The sequence below is a fragment of the Dermacentor variabilis genome, chromosome 1, assembly GCF_050947875.1.
Source record: "Dermacentor variabilis isolate Ectoservices chromosome 1, ASM5094787v1, whole genome shotgun sequence".
NCBI lineage: Eukaryota > Metazoa > Arthropoda > Arachnida > Ixodida > Ixodidae > Dermacentor > Dermacentor variabilis.
Window position 1 is genome coordinate 160,589,677 of NC_134568.1, and position 20,000 is coordinate 160,609,676.

Genomic DNA, 20,000 nt, shown 5'->3' on the forward strand with positions numbered 1-20,000 from the left:
ACCTAAACCACCCACTCTTGCACCGTGACCTAAACGCGAGCGCGAGAAGAGCCGGAAGCTTTTGCGCTGCATCCGCGCGTACGCCAACTGCGTGCGCACGCAGCAGCAGCCGTAAAACAACGTCACGAGCCCGCTCGGTGCGTTTATGCGGAAAGCACGTATTCACAGCTGCTTCGTTTTGTCTCGTCAGTTTCCGGCTTATTCTTAGTAAAGCGAAACTGGGACAATGGACTGAGCATAATTGCGTACATATACATGCTTCACTTAAAGCTCAAGTGAAAGGACGCCGCGCCTTTGTTAAGATGACCCCCGTATTCTGGAACGTTCCTCCACACAAAACTACACCACGGAAGGCCAAGAATTGCATGGCCGTCCGATCCAAAGGGAATAATCGCCCATCAACGTCAACAGGAAGTGGAGGAAGCGCTTCGAGTCGATGATCGTTTGAGAATACGGGGGGCAATCTTCTACGACATTAAATAAGAAAAAAGAATAAAGAAACGTATTAAGAAACGGCGGGAACGAGATGTTTATAGTAATAGCCTAGGGTGCGCTTGCAAGTGCTTATGGTATGTTTTTAAATATTAATAAGTGAAAGGTTATTACTTTTTATGCGTTTGAAAGTTTGAATGAATGATTCAACACGTTACGAGTGTCGGTCTTTGAAACGCAACGCGATAACGCAACGCGAAAGAGGCGCGGTCGGATCACCGTTGAAGTCTGTGCCCGACTGCAGTTGTATGATTGGCTCGCTCGAAATGTGTCCGGTCTAGTTCATTCGTGGTGTTTTCTTTTCCCTTTTTTTTGCAAGGGGAACACTGATCGTGATTGCTACGTTGAAAGCCGCACGAACGACTCTCTAAGTATTTCGGCACTCGCTTCGGTAGAACTCGGGCATTAGCGAGATCCATCACAATGTGAAATGAGAAGCGAAACAGAAAGAAAACACAGAATCGACCGCGGCCCACTGAGTCCGTGTAGGTGTCGTGACGTCATGCACACAAAACCCGCCAATAGGGACTGGGACTCGCACGCGGCTGTTTTGTTTCTTACACCGAAGGCGACGTCGAGGCTCGGAATCCCGGCAAGTTGCATAAACGGTGTGAAGCCCCCAGTCTTCCTAAGCATGGGCAGACTGAAAAGTAAGAAAAAGAAAATCACATCGTTGATGACTCCTCTGGTATGAGTGCACCTGACCATGTGCACTTAAAGGAAGCAGTCTTCTTGGTGGACAGGCGGCCTTGTGAGACACCTTTATACTTGACATGGATGTAAGGGCAACCAAATGAGCTCTGCGGAAATCCTGAAGGCGGAGGTGGTTTTATGAAATTAGGGTGAACACAATATTAGCTTAGAACGACAGAAAGCTCAGCAAGTTGGAAAGCTTGAATTCATGAGTTTAAAACACGGGCGCAAGAAGAACGAGCGTTTGTGCTGTCCGTCTCGTTCTTCTTATGGTCAGGTTTAGCATGCCTGCCTTTCCGTACCGCATCATTAAGATTATTAAACTATGTGGTTTTACGTGCCAAAACCACGATCTGATTATGAGGCACGCCGTAGTGGGGGACTCTGGAAATTTGAACGACCTGGGGCTCCTTAACGTGCACCTAAATCTAAGTACACGGGTGTTTTCGCATTTCGCCCCCACGAAATGCGGCCGCCGTGGCCGGGATTCGGTCCCGCGACCTCCTGTTTAGCAGCCCAACATCATAGCCACTAAGCAACCACGGCGGGTACCGCACCATTAGTATTAAAGCGCTCATAGCGGCTTCGATTCGGAATGAAGGATCTGCATATAAGTTAGATGGTATTGTCCCCAAAAGAGTTCACGGTCCTTCAATACCTTTTCAAAACAGTCAAGGCCACCTGTTCCCCGACAAGAGCTGCTAGGTCCTCTAAAGATGAAACGGAAAAGGTGATATGCCTTTCCTCATTTCATCCACCAAAGTCTTGTAGCGCCAGAAGACTCGGATTACACTCGGATCGGATCGGATTACACTCATTGCGCAGCCCGCAGTCGCGTGGTCCTGATCACCTGCTCACTGTTCGGAAAATTTCGAAAATAACTGCACGTGGCGAGAAGCTATAATTTGTGCTCCGTCGAAATGACACTTTTATGCTGAAGCCGTGATGACGCCTTCACTGGAGACCATTTCGGCTTCTGACATGCTCATTTTTCTAGTGGGACTAATATTCGTGCCAGCTCTCATTACGGTTTATGTGTAGGATGCAGCGAAGCCAAAAAAGATGCCACAATAACAATCGGATGTATGTGACCTCATAAAAGGAGGAAAACTTTCGTCAGAGCAACAGTCGGGCGAATGCTGTTTCAAACCAAGTGCGCAGACTGCTTACGAGAAAAGGAAGGGGGAAGAAAAAAGAGTGGAAGAAAAAGGAACGCGTGCTTGTAATTCGACAAGTGCTTCGTTTACCAGCTGCAATGCTTCCGATTTATAGTAAAGCATATGTGGCCCGTATCCCAGGACAAATTTCAGCCTAAACTGCGTTGAAGTTGAAAACATGCGGGCTGATTCAGCTGCAACAAGAACTCTGCCCCATCTGACGATGCGCCCACAATACTATAGAAAATAATCTGCAGTCACCGACTCGCTAACAGCGTTCTCTGCCGCTTAAAGGAACCTACCGCGGCCAGGCAGGAAGCCGTTCCACAGATTTTGATTTTTGCAGGTTTAGAAACACAACTGCCCGACCTGAACCTCGCGGTATTGCTCGCACTCGCGTTTCCTCGACGCCAGCGAGACACGTGCGGCCTTTTCGTTCGACAATGCGGCCGGTGGCAACATCCGGCAGTGCGGCGCTACAAGTCGCTTGCAATGGCAAAATGCGCTGCTTTTTAGGCATTGGCGCGCAAGAACAAACGTGCTCAAAAGGCAAGAAGCAACGCGTCGTCTTGACTTGAGTGCTTAGTCCCAGTTGTATTTGTCCCAACGCAGCTCCAAGCGACGCATTTCGCCATCGCGTTGTTTCACCGGCAAACTGAAGAAGCAGCACTGATGTCTTAGCCGCTTACTCAGGCTGGCCGCTCTCTCCAGCCGCTGCGTGCAGGTCATTGAGCCAGGCATTGTAGTAACTTGTGTTCCTGTAGTGAGGCACCTGTCGGCAGAGTCGGGAACACCACATAATCGAAGTTCATGGAGTAATTCACGCACGCTTAACAAAGTTACTGTCCAAGTGTATACAGAGCAACATCATGTGTGCCTTAAAGTGAACCAAGTCTTTCCCTGTCAGCTGGCTCATGCAGCCTTTCTCCTACTTGCTGGATTATGTGGGAACGTTTGTCTTCATCCTCCTTTACCGTTCTAGTTTTCTGATTTTACTATGCAAAACGGTCTTCACGAGAATAGAAAAGAGCGAACGAACGCTGTAGACTCTCGCCTTGAAACTCATCCATTTATGCCGGTGAGGGTCAGTAGACTGAAGCATGGTGGCACTTGTCTCGTGCGCGACCACGTCCTTTCAAATACGACGCCGCCCAACCTTGAGCAAGATATTCTAGGCACAATAGTCGATCAGTAAAAGCTGTATTGCACGAGTGAAGACGCGAGTCCTCTGCGCGGTACGGCTTTTTTGTTTTGCGCTAAAACAATCAAGAATGAACTAGCGCGATCTAGTTAATTGTTAGGCCACTCACACCGCAAGCTTTCGTGCAAAAAGTAATAAATCAATAAAAGAAGTCTTTATCATGCTCGTTAAATGATCGCTGCTTATAATCGCCAAGGTCGAAATGGTCTTTCGAATCAGATGCGAACGGAATATAAGCGTTCGCCGCGCATTGAAAATCCATACATTTGGACAAGAGCGACAGCTGGTTGTGGCGACCAGTTTGGAGCGTCGTGGTGATGTGAGCGGTGGTCTCTCTGCCCTTCGTATACGCAGGCAGAGTCACGCGGCAAGCTAAGCACGCTCGCAGACGCAGCGCCTGGCTATCAATAGAAACGCACCTGCCCGTCGTCCACGACAACCCGGCTCGGTGCATAAAACGAATAACACGATAGGCTGCGCAATGCGTGTCGTGTACTCGCAATGCGTCACCGGTGACGCGTTCAGCGCTTCTGGTCTCTCCAATGCTATTCACTGCATGCTTAGAAGTGTTCAAGCCATTAGACTGGAAAGGACTAGGAGTGAGGATCAACGGCGAATATCTCGGCAACATTTGCAGATGACATTGCCCTGTTCAGCAACGCTGGGGATCAATTGCAACAAATTATCTATGACTTTAGCCACGAAAGTGTAAGAGCAGGGTAAGAATAGGTTTGGAGATTGTATATGGAGAACGCAAAGGTAATGTTTAATAGTGTGGCAAAAGAAAAATAATTTATGATTGGCAATCAGTCTTCAGAATATGTGCAAGAGTATGTTTAAGTAAATCACTCGAAGGAACCTTGATCACGAGAAATAAATTTACAGAAGAATAAGAATGGGTTGGAGCGCATACGGCAGGCATTATCAACTCACGACCGGCAGCTTACCGCTATCTTTGAAAATTAAAGTGCACAATCATTGCATTCTACCAGTGCTAACATATGGGGCAGAAACTTGGAGGTTAACACAGAAGCTTGAGAGGAAGTTAAGTACAATGCGCCGCAAACGACGGAACGAGAAATGTTAGGCGTAACGTTAAGAGACAGAAAGACAGCGGTGTGCATTAGAGAGCAAACGGAGGTAACCGATATTCTAGTGGACATTAAGAGGAATAAATAGAACTGGGTAGACCATGTATTGCGTAGGGCAGATTAGCAGGTGGTTTATTAGAGTTACAGAATGGGCGCCAAGAGAAGGGAAGCGCAGTCGAGGACGTTAGATGATTAGGTGGCGTGATGAAATTAGGAAATTTTCAGGTATAACTAGGAATCAGTTAGCGCAAGACAGGGGTAATTGGAGATCGCTAGTAGAGGTCTTCCTCTTAACAGCGGACATAAAAATAGGCTGATGGTGATTATGATGCAGATGTAACGCCCCCCCCCCTCCCCTTCACACACACACACTTTATGTGTGTTGCTGTTTAAGTACCCCAGTTAAGCGCTGAATGCAGCATCACGATGTACGTGGCGAAAGTAAAGGCCTGAATGCTTTGTAAAAAACATTTTTCCCCTAATCGCAAAGGTGAAGGTGTAACATCGCGTGGTAGATTTCCATGTCGACACTGAATCCTGGATGTTCATGTCAACTCGCGTATTCGAAACGCATTTCACCGGCGCTTTTCGCCGTCTGTGATGACACAAAGTTCTAGATAAAATTGGTGCTAGTTTTCACGAAAGCTGACAAAGAAGTATTAATAATTTATGAAATTACTTCCGTGTAATTTTGAAACTGATTGAAAATAGTCAATTACTATGCACAAAGTTATGTATTATGTACAATGCTATTAGCATTGCGACACGCGGTGTTCGCAATTTAGAAACGCCCACTTATAGTCACGCAATAAAAGATTGTGGCTAGCATGCCGATAAAGCCGACGAAGGGCCTCGATTCCTGAGTCAATTCCTGCTCTATTCAAAATAGGTAGAACTAGTGTATCGAATTTGGATAACGATTACTCTCGGAATTGAGATATTTGAAACCGAAATTTGCGTAATGCCATCTGCTGATGATTACATTTCTGATAAACTTTAGTTTCCGCGCGTCTCCACATTAGTAACGCATGCATGCCGTTGCAAAGACAAGATTCGTTAAACGCCGCAATATTGTGTTTATGCTAAAAAGAGAAGCAACAAACACGCACGCTCTCTTTCTCTCTCTCTCCTCTCTCTCCTCTCTCACACACACGTTCAAGCACGCACGAAAGACGCGCGCGCTCACTCTCTCCATCGTACTTGTTCCTATACGCAAAGCAGCTGCAACCGGATGGTGTACAACACAGGTGCGCATAGAAGCAGCCTACCGAAGTCGGGTGGCCTCGATGCAGGACAATGAATGTGTCAGACTCGTGTGCACCATTGCTCATCTATAGGGAAGCTGCAGAACGTAACGACACCAGGATGCGACATAGCTGCTGTCAGGGTGTGTGTATGCAGGAAAGATGACTGTCCTCCTAGTGTGACCCGCGCGAATGAGCTTGCAACCGCACTGACAAACTACGACTAACCCTATCACAAACTACGACTAACCCGCACAAGTATTGTTGAAATGCAAGCGAAACACTTGTACAGGGCAAGTTTTCAAACGTTTACCGTCGATCAATATAATCTGAAGCGCCGGATAGTGAAGAAGTAGAAGACACTCGATGAATTCGTCTGTCCTTTAACCAGGTTTTGTGTTTCCGCGCAACAGGATTATGTTTTCTCGTATATTCGAATTACAATCCGATGCTATCATGTATGCAGCTTGTGTGTAAGTCGTACTTTACGAATTTATTGACGCATATCAATTTGAGAAATTCAATTAGTTCAATAATGCACTTGTGCTGGTCGGAAGGCCTATAAGAATGAAGATGTATGCTGTGCTAATGGCAAGCCTGCGGCATATGGCGTGTTTCGCGTCCAAGCCTTGGGGTGGTGCCACCAACGAAACGACAACAGCGTACCGCCGGCAGCGCTAATTGAAGCGCCAGCTAAACCTTTGTATTGTAAACTTTATTTGTAACGCTTCAACCCTATACGTACACAAAAACATTTCTCTTATAAATTTTAATCTGTTTGAAGCAAATCCAGCTTTAACTCTGAGAAGATTTATATCGTGACAACTTCTCAAATGGGTCACGGCAAGAGAGAGAGTAGGCAGTCTGGACCAGAACAGTGGCGGCACAATTTGCCCTAGTGTTTATGCTCAAAGCGATCCGCAGTTTGTTGAATATTGTGAACGAAGTGGTGCGACATCTTCAGCTAAAAAAGTGGAGGAACCTTAACAACATGCCAGCCTGCCACGGCTCTATGTGGTCGGATGTATTTTTTCATTCAGCGGCGGACAGCTTGTGTTCACCAGGAAATGTGTGGCGGGATTGTACATACTATATTTTTGCACATAAACACTTATGCATGCTACGCACCTGTATATCTTCTGAAACGCTATTCACATGTCTTTTATTTCATCTGCTGTGCGGTACTCCTCACAAGCGTCATTGCGCTTTCGATACACGTTTAACTTTCTAAGCCACCAGAAATTATTCAGACGTCGCCTGTCGTTTTTAAATTTACATTATGAGTGAATAATATTGAAAACATAAGTGAACATTTTTCTGGTATCAGTGCAACATAGTTAAAATCCAGGCGGTGCTAGCGTCGCCTGCAAAAACCGGCCCCCTTGGTCCTGGGAATGTCACGCGCTTGCTGACGGTACCGTCACCTAGCGTCCGCGGCCACTCAGACAGACCTCAAACAGCAGCTGTTTTTCAGCTTCCGCGCAACAGATTTATGTTTTCTTGTATACTCGAATAACAATCCGAAGATATCATGTCTGCAGTTGGTGGTGTAAGTCGTACTTTACGCATTTTGCTGACGCAATTTAATTTGAAACATTCATTTAGTTCAATAATGCACTTGCGCTCGGCGGAGGGCCTAGAAGAATGAGGATGCTGCTGCACTTCCGCACACGTGGGCGCACGCGTGACGTACGTCGCTTGTGGTGGTGGAGCTTGTCGGCAACAGCTTCCCTGCACATACATCCACTTTCATAGGGTGGAATGGAGGAGGATTTTTATTTTTTTACCTGCATCCTTGTTTGTGGCATGGGAGTACGGGATTTCAGGCATATGCTGGCGCTCGAGACTCAGCAGGGCGAAGCTCTGACCCGTATATGGGCACGTGGCGTATATAGGAGACGTTCATTTACTTATGATCACACTACTGATCGACTGTCAGATATACATGGTCTGTGGTATATATAGTTTTCGCAAGGGGAGGGGGCGGGGGAGCCGATTTCACGGCTAAGGAGAAGACTCGTTCTCGCTCAGTGCGCTGCGGAGCCATCAGGACAAAATATTTGGCCCATCGTCTTACCCATTTTCCAGCTTCTCTAAATGACTTCGAGAACACAGGCGAACCGGTAACCGAGAACTCTGGCCCTGCAGTATGAAGGAAAGACAAGACCGCGAGAGAAAGTATAGCGCACAGCTTGATAAGCAACGACCGCATCGATCCACACGCGCAAAAATCTAGAAAAGAAACCGGAACTTGATGGCGTATGGAAATAGGTGGTCTATAATGAGCATCGTTGCCCCTGTTGTTCGCGTGACACACATCGAGTATTGGCTGACCTGAGGTGCAGATGTCCGAGTTCAAGTAGGCTACCGTTCTTGTCGACATCTTGTGCAGTTGTCCCTATGGAAAAAAAGAAAGAAAAACTGCATTAACTCGCAATTGTGTCCATTTTCTCGCTTGCAGCTAGACGGCACGGAATTTTAAGACTCCTCAGAGTCCTCGAAAGCATGACGATAATCACCAGCGGCTAATTTCCGCGGGAACCACGAAAGGGTGCGAAAAGGGGGAACGGATACGAGCTGTGTCGTACCTCGATGAACTCGGTGGCTCCGACCTCGCCAAACTCATGCGCGTCCCAGGCGCCAAACACGATGGTCCTGCGTGGCCGCCACGGGTGTTTCTTGTCGATGTACTGCTTGTTGATGATGAAGCAGAGGCCGAGCGCCTGCGCCAAAGCCGAGCCCGGAGCCACGGCGCCACCGCCCCACGAGTCCAGGGGCACGCCGAACACCACGTACCGGTCTGCACGCCCAATGTACGCGCCGAGACAGATGCCGCTGTACAATGCATCGCCGCTCGCTTCCACAGCAACAAGTGCAGGCAGCCGGAACAGCGCAACCCCCGGAAGTAAAATTCGGTGTAAGGAACAGTAAACTGACGACGCTAACATTTCCGCAAGACTTCCCTGTTGAAGATAGCAGAATTGTAGAAGTAACCCTTCAGGTTGGGGCCCGCGTACACGTCGTCCCATAATAGCGAATCTCAGAATTTTCGGAAAACTTCTTGCAATTACGGACCGACTCGGCAGACAAAAAGACTAATCGAGCGAGTGAGTATGGTCAGACGAGTACGACAGAGGGAAAAAGAAAGGGGGGATTTTTAGCGAGAGAGAGAAAAACTTCCACTTTGGCAGGAATCTGCCGCACGACAGAGGTCGCATGTAAAGCAGGAGCCACATGATACGATTTCTTGTCCGAAATGGGTTACGACTCGTCGTGCTAATAGCCGCATCGCGCAAGTTTCCCAAGGGTTCCGTCAAGTTTCATCAGTCGGAGCAGCCACCTCTCAGACGCGCTGCGAATCGTATCGGACGCCGTTTCGAATCACGTGCCTCGTGCTGTATTGTTTTGGCAACATGAAAAGGATAAAGAAGAACGTCATGAAGAAGAAAAAAGGTACGTTCCCTCGATTTATTATTCTATGGCGCTTTTCGGCTAAGACACCTGCTTCTTTCTTTGACACCATGAAGAGGATGAAGAACGCCCTCAAAAAGAACGAAAGGTACGTTCCCCTGGATTCTTGTTCTACGGCTCTTATTGGCTAACACCCGTACTTTATTGTTTTGACATGATGAAGAGTATGAAGAAGAAAGCCATGAAGAAAAAGAAAGCACGTTCCCCTGCTTTCTTCTTCTACGGCTCCTTTTGGTTAAGACCCGTACGTTCCACTGATATGAAGTGCCAAGAATGCCCCCGTCCCCAGAGAGATTTCCTTACTCATACCCGTTACGAAATTCCTTATAGGGTGAATCAAGGCGTTGAGAAGGGCTAGCTATGACGGAAACGTAACACGCGACAAATAAGACAAGCCACTGCCAGCGAAAGAAACGAAACGAACGCCATAACAAGAAAAAAAGCGTCGCACAAACATCGTATCCCCTAATAGCATCACCGATCAATGTACCCTTCCGCCATGTTCTCCCTTCGCGGCACTTTATTGTAGGTGACGGGATACGAAGCTAAGGAGGAGCTTATATTTACTTTGTCGTCTTACTGAAGAACCCCGCCTATATAGTAGAGTCTCTGATATATACGTACACAATATTCTGGAGACTGTTGTCAAAGATCGTATAACGATTATTTGTTAATCGTTTGTTAAAAATTGGTTACAAACGGGTCGTAACAACCGGCTTGATCGTTCCTTAACACAGATAAAGAAAATAAGTTAAACGCGCACACGTGCTGATTTACGCTGAGTTTTGGCGCAACTTGATGAGAAAGTGAGGCAACGTCAAATGGGGATATACAGCAAGCAAGTATATTTAGCGGAATAATTTCATAAGCTGCGTTCAAATAACAAGATTATAAGTACAGTGTTATAAGTAAGGTTGCAAAAGCAGGCGTTAGAAATACAATATAAGAAACGATCACCCGACTATGGCCCCGCATATGAAACTAACTCCAAAAGTTAACTATTTATTAAATCAGCATTATATGACCATAATTCTGATAACATTACATCGATTATTTTTTGTTTCCGTAATACTGCTGCCCTTTTTATTCCTGTTGCCTTCTAAAGTTGACTATTGTACTTGTCGATTAATATTGTGTATTTTTGTAAAATATATTTTACTGTTGTCCTTGTTCATCGTAATGCCTTTTGAGTTGTCCTGCATGAAACTGCGTAATATTTACCAGCTGAACCCCTAGGATCTCGCTATGGGTTCAAAGAGTGTTTCTATCTGTTTGATTTTTTGAAGGCAAATGAAATTCACTTGAAATACAATGGAAAAATTATTGTCCGCATGAAATCTCGTGCCGAGGCTACACCAATCCTCACAAACAAAACTTTAAAAAATGGATGTACTAAAAGTGGATTTTTTTCCTTAATTCTCACAATTGGACAAATCAAAGTAGTTGTTAGTCGAAGTCAATGTTTCAACTCTCAGTTTCGAGCTATGCAGACACTCCACGGTGTTCAGACAGTTGCTGCTTCTCCGTACAGGACACAATTCGATGTACCCGAGTTCCTCAACTGGGGCGTGTTTTCTGCTCTTGGCTGCGAACTCATATTTCTTTTCTGTCACATTATTGTATACCCTTCGCCTTTCACGCCAGATCAAAAAGACATAGTTTGCCTTAATAACTACATTGCTGCACAAATCCGACACTGTTTTACAGCATGAAAACTATCGTTATAGAACACTGAGCAGGGCAACGCTCCGCCATTTCCGCAGCGCAATAAGACACTGCTGCAACGAACAGCTTCAAGAAATGACATGCAAATCAGTACGCTCTATGTGAGAATTACTACTCTCATGACGCCTTAGAAGCACCTTAGACGTTAAGGTTTCTTAAGGTCGTTACATGGCGCACTTTATTTTTATTTATTTTTTCACTTATACAACGAAAGCATCTTGTACCAAAAAAAAAAAAAAAAACAAGAATCCGCACAGTAACGTCTGCTACTATCCGGCTCCGATAGGCCTGAAAAATGCTATAATGACTCTCACTGCATATCAAATGTACTAGATGAAATAACAGCGGTCAATATTGAAAGCCTGGCGGTCACCAACGCTCAATGATATACACTGGATGCCTTTTTAGCCCCGCTCTCGAGATAAGATATAAAGAAGTTGTTTAACCTGGTTCAACTTCTCCAGGGAAGTAAGCCACGACGTTCTGGATGTTGCTCTCGTGGATGACGTTGCTAATGTGTACCGACAACCTGCGTGACGTACAGTGGAAAATACATTTTTAAAACGTCCTCGCTTGAATAGAGTACACAGTGAAGGGTTATCGTCTGCGCATCTGGGCTGCAAGTAAAAGATACATCCACACATCAAATTTTGTCAACGCATGAGAGCGCGCAGCGAATGTCGACAGCAGCGGCAACCGTATATGTACGACACAACCAGTTGTATGTTTTAATTCTGGGCTAAGTCCATAGAGCAATCTATCGCATGCCAGGCGTGCGCCATAAATTAGATCTAGAAATGCGGAACTCGAAGTCAGAGCACGATTTTGTGTGAAATTCGCTAATATGCATATGCAGAGTTGTTGCCGAGATAACTCCCGGCAAGAGCGAATAAAACCACGAGCGCAAAAGGCAAGGAGGGGAGTCATTCGCCACCTTAGACAAATACTCGCCGCGTTGGCTCTGTGGCTACGCTGTACTATACTGCTGCTGGAAATGTGGCCGCGTGTTGGACTACCGGCAGCTCAGATGCGAAGTGCAAAGTTGCTCGTCAACTTACGTTTAGGTGCACGTTAAGGGGGGTCAGAATTTATCCGAAGGCCTGCCATTACTGCGTTTCTCAAAGCCCAGCCATTAATGTGTTGCTGTGTAAACCCCACCGCTGTCTCGGATGAGAAGATGGAATAGCGCATGTCCCAGTTGTTTCTACTTTTGTGTTCATTGTAACGTGAAATGATAGAGCTTTGATGTATAGACAGGCTCTTAAATTTCAAGCTGCCCTGTCAATAGGTGCTGTGCTGAAAGTGCCTTGACAGTGTACAGAAAGTGCGTATAGATTGCGTAGAAATTAAAACTAATTTATCAACTACTGACACCACTCAATGCGGTGATCTGAAGATTTGATTATCTTCACATCAATATAAATAAGATGTTTTAGACTTATGTTAATCAAACACCCAGTGTCTGAGTATTTTGTCCCCGCTCCTGTTCACGCCTCTGTGGCTCCATGTGGGGAATAACGAACGCCCTGTGTTGCATGTTGGTAAGTCACAGCTCACCGATGTGTAAGGTTATCCTCGTACGTTAAGAATTAAATTATGGGGTTTTACGCGCCAAAACCATGATCTGATCATGAGGGACGCCGTAGTGGAGAACTCTGGAAATTTGAACCACCAGGGGTTCTTTAACGTGCACCTAAATCTAAGTATACGTTTTTTTTTCTTAATCCTCATATGTCTACCGCCGCTACAGGACGTCTAAATCGACAAAGGTAATTTAAACAACGTTCGTTTTTTTCCTCTTTTACTGTTATAAACTCTACTATAATATATGGCGTAGTTATACAGGGTGTTTTCTTTTTTTTTCAGCTGCACCAAATTTTTAAAAATTGCCTGTGGCTGTTAGCATAATTCTAAATCTTCATCTAAGTTACTCGATAAGGCCGCCATTACTTCTACAAGAAATAAAACATGCTTAATTGAATAATTAACATCGTTATATTAATTTAAATTCTACTTAATTACCTTATACGGCACATATTTCAATATACGAATTTAAGCCGCCGAGTTAACAAGGCATACCACATGGAAAGTGGATATGCCTTGCGCCCGCCATTACACATTTGTATTTCTGGTATGGCAGGGCGAGCCCTTCGCATCGCAAAGCTCGACACATCATCATCATCAACCGGACTACGCCCGCTGCAGGGCTAAGGCCTCGCCCATACTTCTGCAACTACCCCGGTCATGCGCTAATTGTGGCCATGTTGTCCCTGCAAGCTTCTTAATCTCATCCGCCCACCTAACTTTCTGCCGCCTCCTGCTACGCTTCCCTTTTCTTTGGAATCCAGTCCGTAACCCTAAATGACCATCGGTTATCTTCCCTCCTCATTAAACGCCCATGCCCCCCATGTCTTTTTCTTGATTTCAACTACGACGTCATTAACTCGCGTTGCAATATCATCTAACTAAGCAATGCAATATCATCAGCGAACAGCAAGTTACTAAGGTATTCTCAATTTCGACACATATCCCGCCTCAAAGAGTAGCCCACGGTGCGCGCACAGCGTAGAGTTCGCCCCCCGGTTTCGAAGCAGATTTCTGCGCGCATCGTTTCTTCCTACGATGGATCTCTTCCTTTTTTTACCACCACTTTATTTTCTGCGCAGCGGTTCGATTCCGTTATCTCAAATTGGCACGGATGTTCCCAGACTAACTTACGGCGCACCCGCACACGCTTCAGTGGCAGCGGTGACTTGTGCTCTATGATATCACCACAGGCAAAGTATTCGTGCCTTTTCTCTCTTTCTTATTATTCTATTTTTTTTAACGGCAGCGAGACGGAGACATCATGGCGCCAGAGGAAGCGCACAGTCGGCGTCGTCGTTATCGTATATATATATATATATATATATATATATATATATATATATATATATATATATATATATATATATATATATATATATATATATATAGTCTACAACTTCATGGGCAAAAATGTACTTCGCAAAACGTGTACATACACACATTAGCCGCTACTGAATTTCGCGCTTTTCATAACCCGGGTGTGTCCTTATCCTCGCTCAGAAATTTTAGGGCGCGCCCAAAGTCGGAAAATTTGCGAACGCTAATGGGCCGGGAAATAAGACGTTTCTGCAGTACTTGAGATGGTTTAGTACAACCAGCTCAAGTTCATTTTAGACAAGCTCATCTCCACCCCCCAACCCCCCAAATAAAGAAAAATCGTAATAACAATAAATTGAAAAGTAAGTAGCGAAGAAGAAACAGATCGCAGCGACCGAGGCCGTGTAATGCCCTGGCGAATTGTTACACTACGAACATTACAAATTTAGCGCTAAAAAAATCAAATTACACGGTATAACGTTCCGTAGCTGCTCAAAGTGTACGAGGCACCCCATAGTGGAGTGTTCCGGATTTAGTGGATAGTGGATAGCGTCTGGGGATCTTTAACGTCCACCTATAATAGAGCGTACACGACCGTTTCTGCCTTCCGGCCTCGTCAAAATGCAGTCGCCGAGGCCGGGAATCGCACCCGCCATCGCGTGCTCAGCAGCGGATAGCGAATATGAGTCACCGCGGCGTGTAAAATTCACGCTTTAAGTTGCCAATCCATATGCCAAGATGAATGTAGGTTGGTCAGTCAGACTCGGAAACATGAACGTACAATATTTCAGCGATTAATTTCGACAAAAAAAAAAGAAAATGCAGAAAGGAGAGAAATTACACGTAGTACGCTTACCTTCCCGAGCTGATGTCTCCCAGATGACACGCTACGCCGAAATCTGGCACCCACTTTTCTGGACACTCTTTTCCTTGCAGTCGCCTAAACCATAGAAAAGCAGTTAACAAAAAAAGAAAGAAAAGGCTCCAATCAAAAAGGAAGCAATGATAAAGATATTGAAGGGGAAAACAAAATCAAGAAGAGCAGTAAGAGATCGTGTGCGAACGCAAACAAATGAGAAAAAAAAAAGGCGGCTATAAGTCAACGGGACTGCATAGTCGAAGTACGACCTTGGTGATAAAGAAACTCCACATCGTTCTATTTAGCCCCCTTATAGCCTCAGGTGCATGTCTATGAGATGTTGATTGAGAGTTTAGTTTACATATAGCTGGTGTTGCGTACTCCAGGGTAGCCTATCGTACTGCTGCCGAGAAGTAGCGGCGCCTGCCTATCGAAGCTCGACCGACGTTACTTATTGGGTAGCGTGGCGTTGTCGGCGGGCTGCAGGCATCCGGTAGACCATGGCGACCAAGCAAGGGCGACAAAATTTTCTAGTACGAAACTTCCAGGGTTTATTCAAAAGTAGATGAAAGAAAATGAGAAGAGCATGAAGTGATCAAAAGTACATTTCGGAGCCCCTTAAATAGGCTCTCTACAATCGTGGGCGGGATCTTGCGTCCGTCGATGTCACGTGACCGGCACGGAAAGAGGGCCCCTCCTCCTCTGGTTATACCGAGCCTGCTGAAGGAAGAAGTCCGCCTCTTCTGCGCTTTGCGGGTTCGTGGAAGTTCTCTTCTAGGTTCCATTCGAGGAAAGGGCCTCTCTAAACTCGCGCGCGCGCACGCACACACACACACACACACACACACACACACACACACACACACACACACACACACACACACACACACACACACACACACACACACACACACACACACACACACACACACACACACACACACACACACACACACACACACACACACACACACACACACACACACACACACACACACACACACACACACACACACACACACACACACACACACACACACACACACACACACACACACACACACACACACACACACACACACACACACACACACACACACACACACACACACACACACACACACACACACACACACACACACACACACACACACACACACACACACACACACACACACACACACACACACACACACACACACACACACACACACACACACACACACACACACACACACACACACACACACACACACACACACACACACACACACACACACACACACACACACACACACACACACACACACACACACACACACACACACACACACACACACACACACACACACACACACACACACACACACACACACACACACACACACACACACACACACACACACACACACACACACACACACACACACACACACACACACACACACACACACACACACACACACACACACACACACACACACACACACACACACACACACACACACACACACACACACACACACACACACACACACACACACACACACACACACACACACACACACACACACACACACACACACACACACACACACACACACACACACACACACACACACACACACACACACACACACACACACACACACACACACACACACACACACACACACACACACACACACACACACACACACACACACACACACACACACACACACACACACACACACACACACACACACACACACACACACACACACACACACACACACACACACACACACACACACACACACACACACACACACACACACACACACACACACACACACACACACACACACACACACACACACACACACACACACACACACACACACACACACACACACACACACACACACACACACACACACACACACAAAAGAGGCTGTACACTGCGGGGTTTCCGGTAGACAGGCACACTCGAAACGGTCATGGCGAATTAGAAAGTCACGCTTCATTTCGACCTGGTAAAAGGTCCGGTGAGAGAAAGTTCTTTGTGCACGAAGTGCGAGACGTTTAACCATCGCAGGAGAAGTCACGGCTCATTTCGACGAAGATGGTCGGATGAAATTCCTTTTGCCACGTGGTGTCAGACGCCAACCCTAACACTGGTGGAGAGCCTGCTGAAGAGGTCTCACAACTAGCGTCAGGCATCGGGTCGCACGCAGCGGCTCATAGCTTCCGGCTGGCTTCACGGTGACGTCATCGGCATTCGATGCACGGGTAAATGAGTTTGCGGGGTGTTATAGAGGGAACTCAGTAGCGCCCATGCAGGCCGAATAGGTTCCCTTGCTTACAGTGTATAGCTCCGCAATAAAACGCGACAGGAACGAAAGCGCGCAGTTTTTTTTTTTTGTCAGAGAAAGACTGTACGCCCTTTTCCTTCATTACCCGCCGTGGCTGCTCAGTGGCTATGGTGTTGGGCTGCTGAGCACGAGGTCGCGGGATCGAATCCCGGCCACGGCGGCCGCATTTCTATGGAGGCGAAATGCGAAAACACCCGTGTACTTAGATTTAGGTGCTCGTTAAAGAACCCTAGGTGGTCGAAATTTCCGGAGTCCTCCACTACGGCGTGCCTCATAATCAGAAAGTGGTTTTGGCACATAGAACCCCATAATTTAAATTTTCCTTCATTATTTGCCACAGCTTCCAGCTTTTCCTGCCAATTTTCAATACGGTTGGACGCTGGACCGCAGTCATTAAGTGGTGTCTCGTGGCAAAAATGACGTACATGGCTCGTAATTGCATGCACCGCAGCATAAACGAAATTAGAAAATTGCGCTAATACAGCGATAGGCGCATCTATTATGAAATGTAGTTATTCACGAAAACGCTACATGACAAAAGGCATCGACGCACATCTATGAGTCAAGTCGTTGCCGCGACACCTTGTGTTTTAGGAGCTCGCAGCACGACGAGGAACTTGACGAGAACTTGACCTGCTTCATATACAATCAGTGTTTTCTTTTAGAGCGCAGCTCTTTGGCGTCCGTTCCTGGGTTTCGCGTCGTCGTCGGCGTTGTCGTCGGCCTCGTAACCAGCCCCGCCCCCCTTTCATCCCCCCAGCGCTAGCAGCGACCGACTGATACCGCTGGATGCCGCTGACGCCGCTAGAGAGTCAAGATAACGTGACTGCATAGAACACCGTCGCCGCCATGCAGAAAGAGGAGGAAAGGGTCCCCCCCCCCCTGTTCTTGTGTGGCGGATAGGGTGCTCTTCAGTTGCCGACGCGCCGGTTATTTCACGTAGGCCCCGGCACGTCGACGAATACGTGACCACCTTCCCACGGCTAGACCTGGTTCTTAGCGCTGCGGAAGCGAGGGTATCATATTGTTTGTGTCGGCATCGGCGGCGTTGTCCCTGAAACCAACTCCGCAGCTGGGGTTGACTCACTATCGGCGTCAGCGGCATCAGTCAGTCGCTGCTATCTCTTCCCTCCTCCCTTTATCGTGTTGTCCGCTTGCTGCGCGCGCTTCTGCCCCCATCGTTTGCCGCTGGGTGTACACGCCGCCCCCCTCCCCCCTCTTCCTGCGAGTCTCCGGTTGTCAAAGCGCCGGCTCGAACTTAATTCCTTTCTTCGCTCCTCCTCCAATGCAACCCCTGTGCGGTGGCAATCAGAGAGCCAGATCGGTGGCGGCGGATCTGTATATGTGCACCGCCCGAGCCGAAATTGCCGCTGCCGTTCGCCCTGTGCGGTGGCAATCAGAGAGCCAGATCGGTGGCGGCGGATCTGTATATGTGCACCGCCCGAGCCGAAATTGCCGCTGCCGTTCGCCACTGCGAAATTATCTGCCAGTTCTTTCTGAGCCATGAGCGAGACGACCGATGGAAGTCCTCCGTCTGCTGCTGCTGCTGCTGCTGCTGCTGCTGCTGCTAAACGAGCTGCCAGAGCAGAGGCCCAGCGCCGTCGCCGTCAGAATCCAGAGGTGCGTGCCGCCGAAGCAGAAGCTTACCTAGTGGAGTCTTTGTTAAAGGAATACGTGTGAAAAAAAAAATTCTGTGATAGCGCATACATGTGTTGCTCGATTTCTTTGCCTCAATCTATCGAAAAGGTGAAACAGCTTATTTGCTGCGCTCAAATTTCGCATTAGGAAGTAACGTAATCGTCGGTAATTTTTTTCACTTCGACCACATTAAAAAAAAAGCCCACAAAATTTATTCAAATCGCGTCGCTACAGATTCACTATCTACCATAGCGGACATCGTTTGTGGGAGAAAACTCAAAGCGATCCATTCACTAATTAAAGGAATTATATTATTTACTTCTGTGTTACAAACTTTACGGCACACGTTTATATTGTACAGTTTAAAGGAATGATCATAAATGTCTACTTCCGCGTTCCAACATTTCAAAACGGCCATGTAAACCGAAATGATTAGCCTCAAATTATTCGTTGAATTTACCCGATTGCGCACACATGAAGCCCTGCGAAGCGCGGCTCGCGGTCCAACCCTCCCGTGACGTAGCAGGGCTGCGCAAAAAAAAAAAAAAAAAGGAATGAATCTGGGCTATGCGGCGCGGTAAGGAGACGGCCCTGCTGCTCAAGTGACTACGCATCCAAATGGAGAGTTGTGCACAGCGTGTCCACTCGAAAGAAGGACGCGGGAAGTGGGAAGTGCGACGGCTGCTTCATTTTACGCCACCCTGCTAAATCACCGGAAGGTTGCACTGTGAGCGACACTTGGCTGTGGTGTGTGTGTGCAATTTCGTGCTATAAATGAGAAATCATGTCGGGGTTGGAAAATAACCAGAGGTAGGGGGTCCGGTTGGCTTTGGGGGCCCACGGTGAAGCCACAAATGAGGCAGTCCATGAGGACATGTGGATTGGGCCTTTCTTGAAGTCGGAGAAGCGCAGAGAAAATTAGTTTTGACGAAATACTCGGGAACGCGGGTGAATATAAATGGGCGGCTAAAGTGCAACAAGTATCTGTACTTGAAAAGCGTGGACACAGAATGGAGGAAGGTGTCAAGAAAGTTCGCGACCACGTACAGGGTAATTGAAAGCGTGACAACCAGGACTCATCAAAAAGAAAGTGACAGAAAGAGAGACAATGAATTGGATGCAAAGAATGGAAACAAAAAAGGCCATGGAGGTTTACAAAAACGACAAG

At 46.9% G+C, this 20,000-nt stretch overlaps 1 protein-coding gene across 1 annotated transcript in view; it reads right to left on the minus strand.

Annotated features, from left to right (window-relative positions):
• The window catches only part of LOC142587582 (N-acetylated-alpha-linked acidic dipeptidase 2-like), an 84,701-nt gene that overhangs the window by 8,909 nt on the left and 55,792 nt on the right, over nt 1-20,000 (minus strand). Inside the window, exons 8-14 of the mRNA XM_075698699.1 lie at nt 14,835-14,918; nt 11,521-11,603; nt 8,467-8,678; nt 8,213-8,276; nt 7,956-8,020; nt 3,032-3,114; nt 1,054-1,135 (exon numbers count right to left, since the gene is read on the minus strand). Of these exons, the coding sequence (XP_075554814.1) occupies nt 1,054-1,135; nt 3,032-3,114; nt 7,956-8,020; nt 8,213-8,276; nt 8,467-8,678; nt 11,521-11,603; nt 14,835-14,918 (673 nt within the window). The remainder of the gene's footprint in view (nt 1-1,053; nt 1,136-3,031; nt 3,115-7,955; nt 8,021-8,212; nt 8,277-8,466; nt 8,679-11,520; nt 11,604-14,834; nt 14,919-20,000) is intronic.